At 41.3% G+C, this 19,418-nt stretch overlaps 1 protein-coding gene across 1 annotated transcript in view; it reads left to right on the top strand.

Annotated features, from left to right (window-relative positions):
- chl1a (cell adhesion molecule L1-like a) overlaps positions 1–16,904 on the top strand; it is a 31,944-nt gene extending 15,040 nt beyond the window's left edge. The window contains exons 19-27 of the mRNA XM_076090934.1: positions 310–425; positions 1,440–1,644; positions 2,614–2,736; positions 4,449–4,634; positions 10,725–10,838; positions 11,151–11,312; positions 11,678–11,857; positions 13,019–13,091; positions 16,688–16,904. Coding sequence (XP_075947049.1) covers positions 310–425; positions 1,440–1,644; positions 2,614–2,736; positions 4,449–4,634; positions 10,725–10,838; positions 11,151–11,312; positions 11,678–11,857; positions 13,019–13,091; positions 16,688–16,904 — 1,376 coding nt within the window. The remainder of the gene's footprint in view (positions 1–309; positions 426–1,439; positions 1,645–2,613; positions 2,737–4,448; positions 4,635–10,724; positions 10,839–11,150; positions 11,313–11,677; positions 11,858–13,018; positions 13,092–16,687) is intronic.
- Positions 16,905–19,418: the final 2,514 nt, after the last annotated feature.

Here is a 19,418-nt window from a genome sequence, read left to right as displayed (position 1 = left end):
TTGGTGTTGTATTTGTCCCTACTGAGAAGAAGAAATAGAAACTGCTTCATTCGGTGTTTTATTTACTGCCGTAACCAGCAACAGCTCATCTCTCCACAGCCTTAAACAAGAGAACAGCTCAGACCATCAAATTAGGCTGTTTTTGTCCAACAGGATAATTGTGTTGTTTCCCTCACTGTGTATGCAATCTATTGTTTTCAGTTTATTTCCTTCCTTTTTATATGTTTTAGTGTTAAAGAGTTTCGGCAGTGGTAACCTGTTGTTTGCAGTATTGTCTGTATTCTTGACCATCCTCTATGTGCGGTTCAGTCCCGACTGCAGCACCACGGGACATAGCAGTGGAGGTGATCAACACCACTGTCCTGAGAGTTAGCTGGACCCCTCCTCCACCTGCCACAGTGAGAGGTCATCTAGGGGGCTACGATGTGAGTTTTTTGATGGTCCTGAAACCTGATTTCTTCCAGACTACGTTCTATTACTGAAGACTTTCAATGGCAAAACAGCACATTTTGTATCTTACAATACAGTAATTACTTGGTGTTTACATGACAGAGGTACAAAGGGTTAATTAGAGTTAAATTCCTTGGTGCAATTAGATCTTTATTTTAGATCTCATTATAATAGATATTTGCGGACTTTAAATCTTTTCACTCGTCTGTCTTCAGTGTTTCACAACCAAAGATAGCTCCCCTGGAAGCAACACATTGACATTTGTTGTACAAAATGGACAAGACACACAGTTTTCTAAAAATAAAGGTATATGTCAGTTCAATTTGACAACTGTATCTGATCCGATAGTGACTTGGTCATTGTTGTGATGAGCGAATAGAGAAAGATTATTCTCTGAAAATGTAATATTTGGTGAGGTTCACCCAACTGGATTTGTTTTCACTCTCTGTATTTCAAACTCTCCTAATGGCCCTTTTCCGAAACGGCGCATCTTCTCCGGTCCAGTGATTTTGTCATTAAGAAACATCCACCTGATGAACTCAACGATGAGATCTCTGCATGTGCTCACAGAGGCATCTCAGTTTTGAGAGAAGTAGTTTCATTAATGTATAATTTAATGAAACAAATGTTATGACAATAGTTCAATTAAAAGGCATTTTTAAATGTGGTGATATGATTCAAATTCTGTAAAAATGATGCGTGTAGGTGTTACAGTGGTTAACAGAGTGACGATGACAACGTGATAGTGTGAAGTAGCTACTCTGTCACACACCTTTACTTTAGGTGATTGGCAACAAAAGCCACATCTCAGATTCACAGTTCACATTCATATGCGATGTCTGATTTCACATATCTGCCTCATTAAAGGGGAAACCAGGCAACAATTGCCGCTCCTCAACATTTTCTATCTGTCTCTTCGCTCCCTCCTCTCTGTGCACTCTGTTCAAACTTGTCCCTCAACCCTATGTTCCATTACTTCCCTCTCACAGGTTCACTGGTTGAGGAAAAGAAGTTTGCTGGAGCCCGACAAGATTTTAGATGACCGCCGGTCACTGTCTTTTCCCGGGAAGAGGACTCATGCCATCGTGCCGGGCCTTGAGCCTTTCTCCGAGTACAGACTCACTGTCAATGTTTTCAACAAGAAGGGCAATGGGCCCAACAGTGACCCGGTCACCTTCAACACTCCAGAGGGAGGTGAGCTGACGCAAATATACAACACACAACACATGGTGTGCTCCTCACACACTTATAAGTACCGGCACTAAGTATACAACAACTGAAAAAACACTCAAGCTTGCAGAAATATACAGTACTAACATGGTGGACATTGAAAGTGACTCAGGCAACGAGACAAGGAATTTAAACAAAAGCACTTATTTCATTTACATTAAAGTCTCAATGTTTGAGCTCACGTTGCAGCATAATAAATGTGCAGAGTTTGACACCAGAACACAGTTTTCACAGGAAGAAAAATGTCTATGTGTTCACCTTGAATCTGAATGTACCTACAAGCATGAACACAACTAGTGTGGAAATCAATCATGGTCCAGTGTGCAACTTAAACTTGAAACCTCCGATGAACAGACACTGAGAATGGACTTTTCAGTGACGTTTTCAAAGAGGGAGATGGAGTAGATGTAATTTTAAAAGTGTAAACTAGGTAATTCAACTTTTGTAGGAAAAACAGTATCGACACAAATTAGAATAAAATATTTTTAAAGTATTTTTTTTGTATGTTTCGAAGCATATCTTAAATAAAATTGATAAAATACAATGTTTAGCTTTAAGTGCAGAAGAGAAAGAAGAAGTCACCAAAGGTGGTTTATCATGAAAATACTTATCAAAGGCTGCTTAATGTTACAGCTTTGTGAAATGACAAAGCTGCTTAAAACAGGCAAACTGTCATATGCTCATACGATCAGTGTGTCTTTCATCTGTTTGAAAAATAAAAGTGAAAAGAAAGCTTAAAGCACGGAATAAATATCAAGCATAAAAAGACACCTGGGAGAGAAAGAAATCTTAACTTATTTGGACTTGACTGAAAAAAACTAAAGCAAACTTGCTTTGATGCAATGTTTTACCACCTCCACATGAATAACAAGTTGCTCGATAAAAGCTGTCTATGCAGTAGAAACATTAACATTACTGTCATTTTTTTTATAGTTCCTGAGCAAGTGCCCATTCTGACGGCCTCCAACGCTAAGAAAGACTCCATTTTGCTGGTCTGGGGCCCACCGCGGGAGACAAACGGCGTCCTCACTGGTTATCTCCTGCAGCACCACCTCAGTATGTACACACACACAATGTTGTTTGACTAATTACTCATTGCAGACCTCTGGCCCTATGTGAGCTTTTTTCATTAATAGATGTCTCCTTGCTGGAGCTCAGTGCTTTGTGGGCGAAGTGTACGCAGGAGTGTAGCTGCGGTGTGAGAATCAGGTTGTAGGGGGGAGGAAGTGTGGAGTGGGTGGATCTGAGATTATTGTTGAGTCTACAGGTTTCATGTTCATTTGGTGAAAAGCATGGAAAAGATGAAAGCATACTACACACACACACACACACAATCATCTACACTTCTTCCTCTCCTCTCTTGTGTTATCATACCAGACACTAGGTTGCACTGTTTAACACTGAACCACCATGGTGTGCAACAGTCCAACTGTGCAGGCCACAGATTCCTTCCTCTGTGTTTCTTATCATGGTATCCTCCTGGACCGCAGGTTCGCTTCCAAAAGGAGCATTTAAGTCAGTGCTGTTTGTGCCTCTTAAATTAATGTCTTTGGCATTTATCACTAAGAAGTATTTCACCTTGCAAAAAAAAAAAAAACCCACAGTGAGGGTGAAGAAGTCAGTGAGGGGCTTTCATCGCGCTCTCTCTGTTTTCAAAGCCTACACTCTCGTTTGGTTGACATTTCTGAAATCTTTTGTGTGAAACGTGAAAGCAGAGACAGCCCTTTGCCGCCTCCACCAGCAACCCACGGAGTCTGGCCAGCTCTTCAATGCACTTGGTCCTCCTCTCCTTTCTGCTTTCTTTCCCATATCAGATGTCAGACTTGACACAGAGATCCCCACACAATGCAGTCCGTGGGTGTTGGAGGATTTTTTATTTTTATTTTTGGGGTTGGATTGATTCACCATGTAATTCAGGCAGATCTCAAATTTAGTTTTATGTCAACCCTGTTAAATGTTATATGTCATACTACAGCACATCCAGTTGAGTCACGCAACCGCTGTGTAATTAGTCAATTGATAATTCTGACAGTGTTCACAAACATATGGGATATCCAGCTTTCTGTGCTGTAAACAAACATCAATTTTCCGAAGCGGCGTCACAGGCTTGGCACATATTCGGTTCTCATCTGCGTCTCAACATTGGCACAGTAATGACATCAACGTGGGGGGGGGGGTGTTCAGGAGAAGTGTGTCGCTTTCTACAGTCTGCACACATACTGTATTTTGATCTATAATGCAAGTTTGGTGATACATTATGCTGCTTGTGATTGCTGCTCCTCTGATGTCCTTCTCCTGTGTCTGCCTTATGTTTATTTCTTTCTTTAGTCTCTCTGTCTTGCTTCTGTTTTTGTCCACCTGCCCTTTACACAAAGTTCTTTTAGCTTTTCCTCTGTCATATATACTCCAGTTCTTCCTCCTCCTGTATTTCTTTCTCCTCTCTCCTCCTCTTTTCACTGATTGCCACTTGCCCCCCCCCCCAGCTCCTCTTGAGCTCTCTATCTCCTCCTTTCATCTCCTCTCCCCTTTCTTCATAATGTATTCCTCCTCAGCTCACCTGTCACGACATGTATCTGCTATACTCACTTTCTGCCTGAGCTAGCATGACATCTCGTCGTCTCCCCCTCCCTCAACCATTGACCCTCATTACAGTCGTGCTCCATTAACATACAACACGAGCCAACGGTGGCGACTTCTTCTGCGTGTATCCGTCGTAGGCTCACTCATGCCTCGTGAACTGACCTGACATCTTTCTCCTTCCTCTATAGTTAATGAGACCACACTGGAGGTGGTTGATTCCCAGGAGACAAACATCACTGGCGCTGACACCACCCAGTGGCATCTTCAGGGTCTAGAGGAGGGCAGCCTCTACCGCTTCCATCTCAGAGCCTGCACTCGAGCAGGTTGTGGACCTCCGCTGGCCCAGGAGAGCAGCATTCCAGGCACTACAGCATGTGAGTGGATAAAATCAGTGCACCTGTCTTGGTTAATAAGATCGCATTTCGATTTGCTTTGGGTATAAAAGCCCCACCAGTGTTTTTTGAATCATACTACAGACATGGTTGTTGTCTGTACACTGTAATAATTCACACAAAGTGGGGATATTTAGAATCGTTGTACTGATGACGTCATGGCATCAGTACAACGGCATTGGAAGGTCCAGTGAAAAGACTCTTTTTCAAGCGCGTTTGTTGGAATGGTAGGACCTGTGCTTTTGGAGCTACGCCCACACGGAGTAAAAGTCAGGATATTTTATCATATGTAGAAAAAGATTTTGGTCTTTTGCATCAGTTCTTTGTTACACATTCTTACCTCTTTGGATTTTCACTTCAAAAGCTGAACAAAGCTGAAATGATAATAATAATAATAATAGGCAATTCAAATTGCGCCCTTCACACAAATAAAGCTTAATGTGCTTTTCAAAGAAACAAAAAAGTGGTTGAGCAAAAACAAGCACAAACTAAGATAACGATGTAACAATGGAATAAGCACAGCATAACATCCGGCTTGATTATTATTATATAAGCCACTAAGGGACCTCAGTGAAATAGGCAAATTATGTTTCAAGCTGTTGCTTTAAAATGCTCAGTGTGATTGTTCCCTAATTGTGAATGCTTTCCCACACTTTGCATATAAAAAGGTGCATCTCCAGTTTTCATATGACAGCGGTTAGGAACATCTAACAAACCCACGGCGGAGGATTCAAGTGAACCTGAAGTCACATAAAACAACAGGGAGTCTGCAGTTTAGGCTGGTCCTGAGCCATTTAGAGCTTTCTATGAAAGCTAAAGGATTTTCTTTTAGGCAGTTTTTAAAAGATACCGTGAGCCAGTGTTAGCCCATCTAAAACTGGAGTGCTGTGCTTCCTCTTTATAGTTTTGTTTTGAAGTTTAGCAGCAGAATTGTGAATAACTTCTATCCTCTAAATACCCTTTTAAAAAAGACAATTGAAAAGTTGCAGTGGTGTGCTTGAGATGAAAGCTTCGTGGCATCTTGTTAGCTTAGGAGTGCCTGTACCCTGGCAGTATTTATCACAATGTCTGAGATGTTGGCTTATACAGAAACCTGCGATTTAAAGGTTAGTTCAGATTCAAAGACAGAGGCTAAAAGTATGACGTCTGATGTGATCTACGGAACCAGAGAGCCAAGAATCTTGGATAGAGCATATCTTTAGCCATGCAGAGCTTCTTTTTTTTTGAGCAGTAGATATACATTATCTAGTTTTTGATTGCAGAAAGACAGCATGCGAGTGAGATTAAGGCAGTTTGTTAATTAGGCTCTTCTGAAATCTATAATCATGTGCCATCTGCATAGCTGTGAAAATTGAAAAAAAAGATTACTTCCTGAACAACTTGAAAAGCTGTCAAGATGTAAAGATGCACAAAATACATTTAAAACGCCAGCAGAAAGACGACGATGTCAGTGTTGTTGTGACCATGTTGTGTCAAATTTGGCATTTGGTGCATTTAGTTTGTCCTAAAGTCTAACTGGAACTTCTCCAGAGTATTGATTGATTTCAGAAAGCTATAGATTTAAAGATAACGTTGTCAAATAGCGTTCGGGAGGGATGTTTAAGCCTCTAATTAATGATTATTTGGATCATCAGCCTCGCGACAGCACGAAAAGTCTCAATCTCATGAGACAAGTTCATGACATAATCTTAGACACCGTTAAAGAAACCGTCAAAGCACTATTGTAGCTGAATTAAGACAAACACGTAGAAGATTTATAATCCAACTTCAAGGAATACTTCACCCACAAACTGACCATTTTGTATATTACTATTCGTCCGGACTTGCAGTGGTTGTTAAACCTGGACCATAATCACTTCAATTCATCAAGGATTTACTCCATTTTTTGGTTCTCCGTTGACCGTAGAGGCTTGCAAGAAAAGCTAAATCTTCTTTAAGAATTCAAGGTGACACGCGTTGAGTAATTACTATGTAAATCATTTTGTGGGTGGAATTCCTTTTTAAATAGCTTTTTGGCAGAAATGGACAAACGTTAGCCTTTTGAAGACGTGAATGCAGGGATTGTCATCGTTCACTACAACACCTGCTTTGATTGTTTTGAACTATTTAGTAAATTCCTCACTGTCTGCAGTGCGGTCTGGAAAGTGAATGTCAGAGGTCGGGACGGGTTTTAGCAGCGGATCCATCATAGAAAACAATATGGTGGAACCTCCACTGTTGTCTCTGATTATGCATACAGCTTTATTGTAAGTCGTTATGGGCTTGTTATAAATTAAACATGGACCTCCAGTTCTGCTCTTCTGCATTTCCTGTCAGTGGCTCTCCATGATCTCTTATGCACTCAAATAGAGTTGATAAATCATGGTGATGTTCTGTCACACACTCCTTTAATGACCTTGAGTGTTCATCAGGTCGTTGTTCGGGGTGTCATCCATTTCACCCACAGCCGTGGTCTCACTGAGGGAATTAATGAGCTGATAAATTCAGACAACAAAACCTCTGCTTTGGGATCTCGGATCATATTGTGAACGTTAAAAAGTTCTAGTCGGCTACACTGTCAGTTTTGAGCCACTACATGCAAATCTTTCTTTGTTATAACTTTAATTGGGTAAAGCGAGTATTTATATAATTGTATTTGATTATAGCATCATTTACATATTCTGTTCTTCTTTTATTTGCAATGTTTTCAGAAAAATACGACAATCCTTCTCAAAGCAAATTGGTGCAGTTTGCCGTCTGTGTTTCTTTCAGCGTATGCATTTCGCCACTAGGGGGTGCCAAAGTCAAAAATGTTCAGATTCCACACACGTGGTGGCTTTAATTTGGATCTTACATAAAACAAAGATATGCAGATTCTGCCTGTTTTAGTTAAGCTCTTTGTTAACACTTCATTAAACACTTAATTCAGCCAATCTCGCTAATAGATTGACATTATTAGCTGCATTTGGCACATGTTAGCGTCAGCGTCAGCCTTCATAATTACACAATGATCAGTGAGAGTGAGTGCTAGGATTTCCAAACAGATCAAAGTTCCCAGAAAACTCCTCCCTCCATTACTTGGCAAGCCCAAAAAAAAAATAAGTACGGATGAGAAAATATGTTTCCACTATCTCTGACTGTTTTAATAAAAGTTATTAATTGCTCTCTGGCTTTGATATTTCCTTTGAGAGGCTTTCCATCTTGTAGGTGGATGTCCAGCCTGAGAGCCATTAGATGCATTGTTTGTAAATATGGCTGAGTAGAGGCTCGGTGGGGAGATAAAAATGGTTCTGTTTCGGAGCGCTGTCCTCGGGGCATGTTAGTCACAATGCAGCAGTGCAGATTTATGGATGCCAATAGCACGAAGCAGGGGCACCAGGAATTCAGAGTTGTTGATGGGGAGCAATGGAATGACTGCATGTGAGTCAGTGAGCCTAGGCTATGAAGTGCTCCTTTTAAGTGAGCTTTTAATGCTTATCCCCATTTAGTTGGGATAAACAGTAGCTTTAAAAAAAAAATTGTCTGGACAAACAGACATACCAGAACAGGAAACAGCCACAGAGGTATCAGCAGATGTGTGTTCATGTGTCTTTGTTTTGAAAGGCTTGTCATGAAAAGAGAGTGGCTGAGGTGAGTGAAAGACAAACATCCCACAGAAGGATAGGCTGAGGCATCAGCGAGAAAGAGGAGCAGGGAAGACTGAGAGAGAACAGCTAATAGCCAAAACAGAAGTGTGTGGCAGACAGAGGAAAAAGAAGATCTATTTTTCTCCATCAGGTCTCATGAGATAACAAAGCAGCAGAGCTAAAGCGGACTGCAAACATGACAAAAGCACTAAGAAGAATGTACCTCTTAAGACAGACAAAAATAACTAGCTCCTCCACAGATAATATTATTTGCTCCCTGGCACAGAATTTGAACACCCATGTTGTTATCGCCGATACGTTTGCTAATAGTTCGAACTTAATGTTTGAAAAGGTTCAGAAACATAATGATCCAAAGCTGATTCATCTTCACTGCAGTCACTTCAGGATTCAGCTATCAGAGCAGAATAGTCCTTGTCAGTCGACAGCAGTGTGTAATGACCAACACAGTTTATCAGAAGAATTATATAATAATAGTAATTCAGTGTCAGATCCAAAAAGTGTCTTCTTGTTGTGACGTTTAAACTATAATCCACTCATGTATGAATCGTATTGTACTGTTTGCCAGTCAGTATGCAAGAAATAAAACAAGGTTCAACTGGTTGCAATCTGCAACCTCACAGCTAGATGACACCTAATTCTGAACACTTCACTTTTTAAATAGGAGGACACTATGACCGGAGATGTGATCTAAAAGGGTTCAAATAATACACTGTAATCAATCATTTTATAATAACAACGTTTCAACTGACAATGTGTTGCTCGTAGTGATGAAACTACAGAGAATTATCACCTGAATCTGGAGCTCCACTCAGACTTTTGGTATGGGGGGGGGGACTACACACACACACACACACACACACACACACACACTAGACGCTGAGGTTTATATGAAAGTTAGCCCGCCGGGCTGCAATGGCAACGTGTACATAAAAATGGCCGCTGCTCTGACCATCCTGATACGTTGTATGGGAATGTCCGTTCTACTCCTGTACTGTTTTCTAGGCAGCTGTTTTCAGTTCTAAAGACCCACCGTATACTACAAACACACACATTAGTTGGACCCAAGTGGTAAAAAAACAAATCAGTTGATGCAGGTTTAAAAAATAGGAAGTGATAGATTAGACTGTGATTTTTGAATCTGACAATCATAAATGTGAAAACTAAAAGCTAAATGGTTGTTTAGAACTATTAGGCAATAGTAAAAATAGTCGTAAGTAATTGGAAGGACAAAGAGTTTGGTCTTTTCCCTCCACAATGCTGTCTGGTGATCTCCACAAGTCACCAAATCCAAAACAGTTCACACATGCAGGCATCTACCTGTGTGGTTGTATTTGTGAGGATGTACCGCCCACGTATCTGTGTGGGTGGATGTACATGCATCTGTCTGTGTGTGTGTGTGTTTGTGCCTGGTCTATAAACCTTAAAGCTGGCTTTCCATATATCTATAATCTTCTGCTGTATTTCATTTTCTTTTTATCCCTCTGAAGATTTGTCCCCGACTCCAGCTGTGGCCCCAGTTCAGAGCAGTATGTATCACTGCCTGCAGCCGCTGCAGCTCGCTAACATAGACGTAGTGGTAGAGATAGACAAGGTTGTAGGTGTGTTGGTGTAACGGTTTGTCCTTTATAGTTGTAGAGATATAGTTTGGGTGATTCCTAACTAAGACTTTTGGAAAAATGTCATAATGTGACAATCGTAGTTTGAATTTGCAATTCAGCTTTGTTATGTGGACCCAAACCCAACCGCAGTAACGGTGCGTTTACTGTCAGTCGCACTGAAGTTGTGCCGTTACTTCCATTAATCCAGTTTTCCCGCTTGCTTCAACAATCCTGCCTTCGTGTAGTCGACAGAGCCTGCTTGTTGCACAATATAGAATATCAGACCCGACAGCATTGCAGCAGAAATCTAACTTCTGAGGCTTCTCTCTCATTCCAGGCCACAACTGCTCTCTCTCTCCTCCCAGCTCTATCCCAGGCAATTCTACTCATCCTACTTTAGGTATATAGCTCTCACTCGCACATGTTGAGCCAAATGATACCCCTGTGATCTCATCTTGATGTACCTTCAACTTTCAACTAACAATGGGGTTCGAGACATGGGAGTCGTTTCAATCTATTCTGATATGCGCTCATGGCGGGGAGGCGTCATGAAATGCCAGTTTTGCTTCACATGGAGTGAAGACTAGATGTCACTCCCGCCCACCATCTCTATATCTTCCCTTTATGAGTCAAAATCGAGCTCCACTCAATTAGGTCTGGGGCCCAGCATTGCCTTTTGAACTGTCTTCTTGAAGGGTTTCTGCTAGCTGCAGTGTTCTCAAGCTGCAGGGGAACCTATTTGCCTCTGCTAATCCTCTTTTCCTGCCTTCTTTCTCCCTTTCTCTGTGCTTGTCTGTGTATTCCTTTCCTCCCTATTTTCCTCCTCCTATTTCTTCTCTCTTTATCAGTGCCAGCGCTGTTGAACATAAGCTCGTATGTGAGTGACACCTTTGCCAAAATCAGCTGGACTGCCAGGGAAGAGCAGCAGGACTCGGAGCTTTATGTGGCTTACATGAATAACCGTAAGCTACTTTTCCTGTCCCCGCCTTGCTCAACATTGATAGGAATTTTAGCTGGCATCATGGTGTAGGTGCAACTGGGAAGGTTTTATATAAACACCTGAAAATACATTTTAAGCCTTGCGTCTGTATGGCTGCATCCATCATTTCAATGATTGCCTCAAAATGTGTTACAATGTATTTAAAGTTATATTTGGTACAACAAATACATTTCATAGCTTAAGAGCTATTTAATACTTCTGATCTTCATCTTCTGTTGCATGAATGCTAACACAGACTTGCTGCTTGTGCACTCCTTGTGCTTGGGCTGTGTAGGTGATGGTAACTGGCTGGTATCAGAGGCTGTAAACGCTTCTCGAAGTTTCCACGTTATTGATGGGCTCAAACCTGGGACGGTGTACACCGTGCGCCTCATGGCCAAGCGGCTGCTCGATAATGCTAGCATTTTCGAAGATGTTATCCAGACCCGAGTCAAAGGTGAGAGGAGGAAACGACATCGCAGTCGATAGAGTTTAGTGATTTGAGCTCTAGCCTGCCATAACAAAACAAGCATAGCTTTGACAAATTGATATTGAATGTGGTGAATGTGTGAGCTTATTTATTTGTCTTGCATCTCTCTGTGCATTTGTTTTTTTTCCTATCTAATATTCTTTCATAAGAGATTGAGTGTTATAGCTGAAGGGAATGTGAGTCAAATATGTCAAAATGTGAGAACATCCTGTCATGTTTTTTTTTCTGTTTTCAGTCAAAGATGAAGTTGTGTGAGGAGCGCTTGAGGGGAAAAGACCACCGAGTCAAGTAGATTCTTGAGCTCTGTGTCTCTCTGCTGTTTTTGTCTGCAGCTGCGGCAGGTCAACAGAGCAACTTTTCGACCCAGGGCTGGTTCATTGGGACCATGTGTGCTGTGGCGCTCCTCACCCTTGTCGTACTCATGGCCTGCTTTGTGCGGCGAAACAGAGGTGGCAAGTATGCAGGTACGCCGCCGCCGACCCAGCGACAAGACATGTTCTTCATGGAAAAAGGTCAGTTAGCCAAGGTTGGTTCCCCCTGGTCGCCTCGCTTCAGGAAGTGAACCAAAATTAAACTCACGAAATGTACAGTACATGTAGGAGATATCAGTCTGACTTGATTATAAGCAACGTAACTATCTCTTACATCTTTAGATATCACCAGATTTACAGGGTGACCCTTTGATTTGACTTTAATTTAATTTTGGTTGACTTCCTGAAAGAATGATACGCGTCATGCATGCATGTTGGACTACTCATGCTACTCCTGCCTTGCCAAATATCATTAATCTCGAAATGAACTGTCCACGAGATGCTTGCTGCATTGTGAAATATTCGGTGTGGCCCTGTTGATTCTGCCCGCTTCCTCTGATTACATACCTTGTCAAGCCAGTTGAGTGGGAACCAGCTGGCTTTGTTTCACACCTCCCCACCCCGTCAACCTGTGCAGAACCTCCTGGCTCTTCCCCTGCACCTTTGTGCTGTCGTGTATCAGAGCCAAATTCAATCTCACTATGGTACATATAGTACCTGCAAAGTGTCTCCTCACTTTCTCCCCTCTCAACCTGCTTTGCCGTCTTCTCCCCCACCGCTCCGCTCCACCTCTTTGCCTGCAGTAGATTTTGACATGAAGCACTGAATATTTCATCAGCTCCTTTAGATTCCCCTTTTGCCCATCCAGCTCTTTACATGAAACCCCTCTTTTGTCTCTCTTGAAAACAACTAGTATTTTTTTTAAAGCATATTTACACAAAGAGCTGCTGTGTAGCACTTTGGGGCGGAAAAACAGAAGAAAGGCTTTCAGTGTGCAGACTTGATATAATGTTTACACAGTCATATTTAGTTGTTCTCAAAAGCTTTTTGGTTGTGACTTTTAAATTCAACTCCCATATATACTCAAGTGATGAAAAAGTTCAGATCGTTTATTCTTGGAGATCTACTTTCCAAGAATAGTCTGACAGAAAATCACTGTGCTTGATTAAAACTAACAAAAGGCGGATGCTACTGTTTGAGTTATTTCCCTTTTGGAAAATGTTAACGACACAATCCTTTACAGTTATTTGAATTAGAAGCATTACAAATGATACTATGTCCCAACAGTATAAGTAATATGTAATCACATCTATGGTTGAAAGTGCTGTTTTTGAAATGTCTGTCCCGTCCCTCCTCCTGCAGTGAAAGCGAAGGAGGACCTGCACCCTGATGCGGAGTCACAAGGAGAGAATGATGACACCTTCTGTGAATACAGGTGAGCTGTACTCCTGCTCTGCATGGGAGAGCTGCAGTGCCAAAGTGTGCTGAGGAATTTTCGTATCTCCATTTTATCTCCTTGTAATGCATTGTGTTGTAGCAATATTAATCCAACAACCATATGTTAAGTGCTTTCTGGCTGAGAAACTCATTTGTCATGTGTCACAGTAATGTTTTCTCTCCCATCCCAAAAGAAAACCATGCATTCATGAGCTTTACCTGGATCAGCCAAGAAGCCATTGTTCTCATCATTTAATGGGCTAGGTAATCACACGGTGTAGTTAAAAGTAGTGGGTAACAAGAACTTGAGCTTTAGTCCCCCTTTAGTTGGAATTATGTGCTTTTATTTTGTTGTCAGATTATGATCCGAGTGTGTGATTCAGCTTGGTCCAGTAGGCAGTAGGTGTATATATATGTAAATATATATATATGTGTGTATATATAGGTGTATGATGTATGTATATATGTGAATGTATATATATACAGTACATACGTATATACGTATCCCCGGGCGCCTGTCATGGGCAGCACACTGCTCCCTATATACAGGGATGGGTCAAATGCAGAGACCAATTTTCCCTTCCGGGATGAATATAGTATAATACAATTTAAATAATAAAAAAAGTATATATGTATGTATATATATATATATGTATGTATATATATATATATATATATATATATATGTATGTATATATATATATACATACATATATATATATATATATATATGGATATATGTGTATATATATACAGCAAGTCAACACATTGAGCTGTATACATGTGTCAAACATATTACACATAGGCAGAGTGCCTCTTCTTACCAGGTGTTTTTGACGGATGTAGTTTTACCTTTAAACCCTGATTGACCTTGTGACCTTAAGGTGTATGTATGGTGTGGATTCTGTGGAAGACCTCCAATGCAGGCCACACTTCTCAGAAGCTTTCACTGCAGACACGCAGGCTGATTCTAGATGTACAGTCGTTCCTGATGCAAAATATCTTGCACTTATTGAATAAACTAAGCATGGCAAATGGGTGGGAAAACAGAGCCTTTAAGCCCAAAGCAGTCAGCTGTTGTACTTTATAATAGCTGTTGAATTTCCATTGTTTGCATTGTTTAGCCGCTACGGTGACAGTTTAGGGAAATCGACTCAATCCTATTTTTGCTTGACAGCACTGCAGCAACTACGTGACAATAGCGTGTTTGTTTGTGCACACCCAACAGAAATCCCCTAAAATAGCCTCTTCTGTCCGCTTTGATTATGCTCGTCATCATATTATTCAAAACATGATTACTCACAACTGTGTGGATGCTGCCAATTGCATTTTTGTGATTCTTGCCAAGACTATAATTCTGTTGAACAAGACACAATGCATCACCTACACAGCCCTGTTTATAGATTATTATTGCTTAAAGATGTAATAACTACGTTTTTACTTTCCCATAGCTTTAAATGACTTTATTGTGTGAATGGAGAGGGTTGTTAATCGATACCATTCACCCAATGATTGCTGTGCAGATGCTGGGATGGCTTTCAAACACACTTAACACTGATGGAAGACCCAGGGAAGTGCCAAGTAGTGCTGGGCGAGGATTCAACACAATCACACATCAACTCTCAGTGAAGTTGGTGCATAATGATGTGATTATTGTGTGTTGCTGTGTTACAAAACACATAATTAATAAATAAATACTGTGCTGTTGATTTTAGCTCTGATGCCAAGTTGTGTCTCATGAGGCAGAAGAGTTGTGAGTTGATGCAAATGTTTGGCTGCAACTTAGAATGCCTCTCACGGTTGGTTTCATGAGGCTGTTCTGACTACTGTCCCCCCCAGAGTGCCCTTAGCCTTACTGTGGTGTTGTTTACCTGGCTTTGGGGCTGGATTCAGGGCTCTCTTGTGCCCATTGAATCTCTGACGGCAATAGACCACCCACTGGTATGCCACGTGTCTGGGGAGCTGACAAGTGGTAATTATGCTTCAGACAATTTCTCTTTAGAGACAGCCCTCTGCTGTCTTGCCCCTCTGTCCACTGCAAGAACAGCAGGTGTCATAGCTTGAGCTGGCTGTGAGCCAGCAGTGTGATGCAATTTTTTCCACGGCTAGTTTATCTGTTTTTTTTTTGTTTTTAACCCCCTGCACCTTTTATTTCTCTCCTTCATTTTCATGTGCAATGAGGGAGAAAGCAGCAGATGTGAAGAACTTTTCCTTCAGACACTTTGAAACTAAAATAAATACAGCTGCAGGTGCAAAGAGAAAAAAATAAATCCTCCTTTCTCCTGATGTTTCACTGCTGCCCTCAAACGAAGTCAGCATGGGTCAGTGGCAAGACAAATTTGATTACCTTCTGCCAGGTGATGTGCCCCCATCCCTCACCTGTTTGTGAGGCTGAAGGAAAGCCTTTTCACAGCAACAGCTGAGGCTGAGGCTGAGCAGGATCCAGATCAACTACCTGAACGAGAGCCGGGGCTCAAAAGCACTCAGCCCCATTTTATCACGTTATTCAAAGTCACTGTGGGCGGGCTGCGGCGGCCATGGCATTCCACTGCTCTTAGATAACAGCCACTTATCTCCAGCGCTCCAGAGTCGTCAAGAGAAAGAGGGTTTGATAAGAGTTGAAATGCGGACCTTATGTGGCTTGCATGGTAAACGGCCTCATGAAATGGTGTAGATAAGATTGGTTATTAAAAGTCCCTGTGAAGGAGACACGATTTGTAATCTTAGCTCGAACCATGCCTCTGCTCTAAAAGGCTGCTCAAAATGTCGAGGTTGTATTTGACAAAGGTGTCAACTACAGTATGCCTCAAATGGCACTATCATATACCGGCCACCAGAGCGTCGTTTCTGAACGCAGGCGCTCTGCGTTATGAATACCAAAGCGGAGGACAGAGAGAGGTGTTACCAAACATGGATGGTTTAGGGAATTAGAAAAGAGGACAGGGAGGAAAAATATCCTCAATGTTTTGAGGTGACCCTGCGTCTCGCAGTGAGACACCTGCGAGCTGGTCAGTCGCCCAGCCTTAAATTGGCATCTAATCTGCTCGGCCTGCGTGTGGGCCCTTGGGAATACCAGGAATGACAGGCTGTTTGTCTGGGATTGCATATGCCCCACCTCTACCTCCTTTTCCCTTTCTCAATCTCAGCGCTCCACCTCCCCCCGACACACACACACACACACACACACACAACTCCCACTCGTCTTCTTTCTCACTGCACTCTGGCAATTTCCATCGCTGGTTCTAAAGAGATTTGAAATTGCCTTTGGTCTTGAAGCCTTGGCAATTAGCAATTAGTGAAGTGATTGTAGCAAGCCCTCCCCGCCTCCCTTGTGCTCCCTTTCCTGCTGTGCAGCCGCTGCATCCTCCCCGCCTACCTCCCGTAGTGATGTATAAGAACCATAAGAAGTATTCGCTTTGTGACTGGGAGCATGCTTGTGTGTTAGTGCAGCCAAGAATATAATAATCTGTATGTGGTTATTCGTGATGCTGTGTGCTTGTGTGTCAGCCTCTTAGTGCCATGAGTGTTGCTGTTGAACGTATATGCACTGTACCGCTGACCCTGAACATCCTCCTCTGTTGTTGTTGGTGGCAGTGACAGCGAAGAGAAGACGCCGCTAAAGGGCAGCAGCTTGCGTTCCCTGACTGGAGATGACGCGTTGGGGGACAGCATCAGCAGAGACAGCATGGTTGACTACGCCGACGGTGGAGGAGAATTCAACGAGGACGGTTCATTTATCGGAGAATATTCTGGACGCACACGCGGAGGCTCTGTTAGCGAGCCCAGTGGACCCAGACCAGTCACTGCATAAAGCCAGGCTCCGGTCTTAACGGTCGACTTCAAATATTTTCAAGATACTTTTTTAAATTCAGCTTCCCTGGGATTAAATATAGCAGGAGTACCCAAATATGGGCGGGGGGGGGGGGGGGGGGGGGGGGGATGACTCAAATGTGCAGACGTTTTGCCCAGGGACCGGAAAGGAAAGAACACTCCCACCAGACACATCGGTGTGAAAACCATGTAAGTCTTTGTACATACTGTAAGAGAATGACCTGTATCATTTGAGTTTTTCAAGATTTTATTAATTATAATAAAGGTGTTTTTGTACCTTTTATAGGCCACAATCGTCAGCTGTGTATGTTGATTGCCTTCTTTCACAAAAGGCTGAAGATCAACAATTATTTCCCACAATACAAAAAACACTGAAAATGTCACTATACATGTATATTCTTTACACAGTGAACGAAAATGATACATAGAGTAGAAATACATATGCATCTAGCCTGTGTTCAATCACAGTTGAATCAATATACAGTCATACATGCTTTACTGTCCATTACTGTCTACTTTATGTATATGTTTCAGACTTTTGTTAGTATGCAAATGTGTGAATGTTGTTTATATTCAAAATGCTGTCAATACCTTTCATATAATTACATCAAACAAATTTTGGAAATTTTTTATTGCTTTTTTACATCAAACAGGAGAGAAAAAATATAAACGTAAAAACAACATTAACATAACAGAATTCAATTCAAGAACAGATTCAAGTATCAAATCCTCCCAACTACGCCCCTGGTTGGTTGGGGGAATTACAGCAACGATATATATAAGTTGTTTAGCAAGAGGTTGAACTGATACGTGTAGTGCTGCATTTACATATATCTGGAGTGGAATCATGAAAACATTTATCTAAGGGACTTTTCAAAACTCCAATTGGTGAGCTTTCACCTTAAGGCCACACTAAGGAAGATGAAGTTTTGAAACGAAAGCAATTCATCATACTCCTATTTGTTTTGGAGTGTTAGGGGCTTTTTAATCATGTGACTTTATTCTGCTGGATGGCAAAGTATGATTCACTCCACATTCCTTTAAAATGATCAGGCAGCTGGGCTATTCATTATCTGGAAATTATTATGGTTTACTTCCTTCCGAGTTTTTATTTTAAACGTGCACGCATTGATTCATCAGTTTCTATTTGCTGCTCCTTTTCTGTAATTTAAAAAGTGCCCGCTTATATGGTAAGCTAACTTTCAAGTTGAGATGTCCTTCTACTGAACATGAAATGTGAATACATTTTAAGAAAACAAATTCCTTCCTTGGGACTTTGCTATTTCCTAAATTTTTCAGCAAAATTAGTTTACAAACTAAGCACAAAGCAATATTGAAATGATACAAACATGGCTGAATTAAGCTCAATATTCTCAAAGGTCAAACACATTCTGAATTCCCAAACAATTTTCCCGTATCTCCGCAATGCATTCAGTGAATCCTCACATGCATAATGAATGCGGCTGAAATATTCATCAAGGATGTAAGTAAAGTTTAGATTTGTCCATTTCAACAACCTTACTGACACAGATGTAATAAAACAAGATAGAGCAGCGGAGCCGGCTACAAAGTCCGAAATGTTTCATCGGCTAGAGGCTTATTTTTTATTTTTAAGATTCTCCACTGAGCTCTTTTATAAAGACCTCTTCAGAAACTAAAGAAGACTCTTGAAAACCAAAGAGATGTTAGATATATTTAACTTTGTCAAATCACAGCGGACTGTATTTCATATTTAGAAGGAGGACTTTTGGTCTATAGAAATGCAAAAGATCATAAACTTAACCAAACTGTATTTTGTATGAGTTCCTTTGAAGATCCTCCCACACAGAAAACAACATGAGAAAACAATAGTTGACAATAAAGAGAGTTTTCACTTCAAACCAAAAGTACAAAAAAGGTCACATGGAAGAAAGTTCTGCTATGAAATATAGTCAACATTTTAGTCAATCTCTTTCCCATTACTTGGTTCAGATAATTGGTGCCAGGTCCCATGGCTCCAATTATCTGAAACAAAGCAGTGTTTGCTCTCCCCTTCAATTTCTCAGGGTAAAATATAGCACCTTTGATGAGGCAGAAATCCCAACTAACAAAGGTGGGAGATGATCGTCTCATCCATCATTTGGTGGGAGCCAAACAGCCCAACTTCCCCTCTGATTCACTCCTTTACTTTTGAGCCTTTCAATAAAAAACAAACTCAGAGGTTCAGAGTTTTTTTTCTTCCTTATTAACCGTATTTGTTTGTCCCAAAATTCCAAAACAAACCATAAGTGAACGGCTGTGACTGCAGAATATCCTCAGTCTGAGAACATACCATGAAAGAAATTTTCTTTTTCAGCTTTCCATTGTTCAAATCCTCTCACTTCGGTCACTTGACTTCTTGCGTATCTCTAAAATACCTTGGAGGCCCTTATCTTTCATTTTGAATACACAGCCTCCTTGCAGCTGTACAGTGTGTCTATAGCCTGGTGATCATAGGCATTGTAGCCGTAATCAA

This window comes from Anarhichas minor, unplaced genomic scaffold (genome assembly GCF_050575085.1).
Source record: "Anarhichas minor isolate MPS153535 unplaced genomic scaffold, ASM5057508v1 ptg000003l, whole genome shotgun sequence".
Lineage (NCBI taxonomy): Eukaryota > Metazoa > Chordata > Actinopteri > Perciformes > Anarhichadidae > Anarhichas > Anarhichas minor.
The sequence above is the reverse complement of the archived record's forward strand: the minus strand, read 5'-3'. Positions and strand labels throughout refer to the sequence as shown.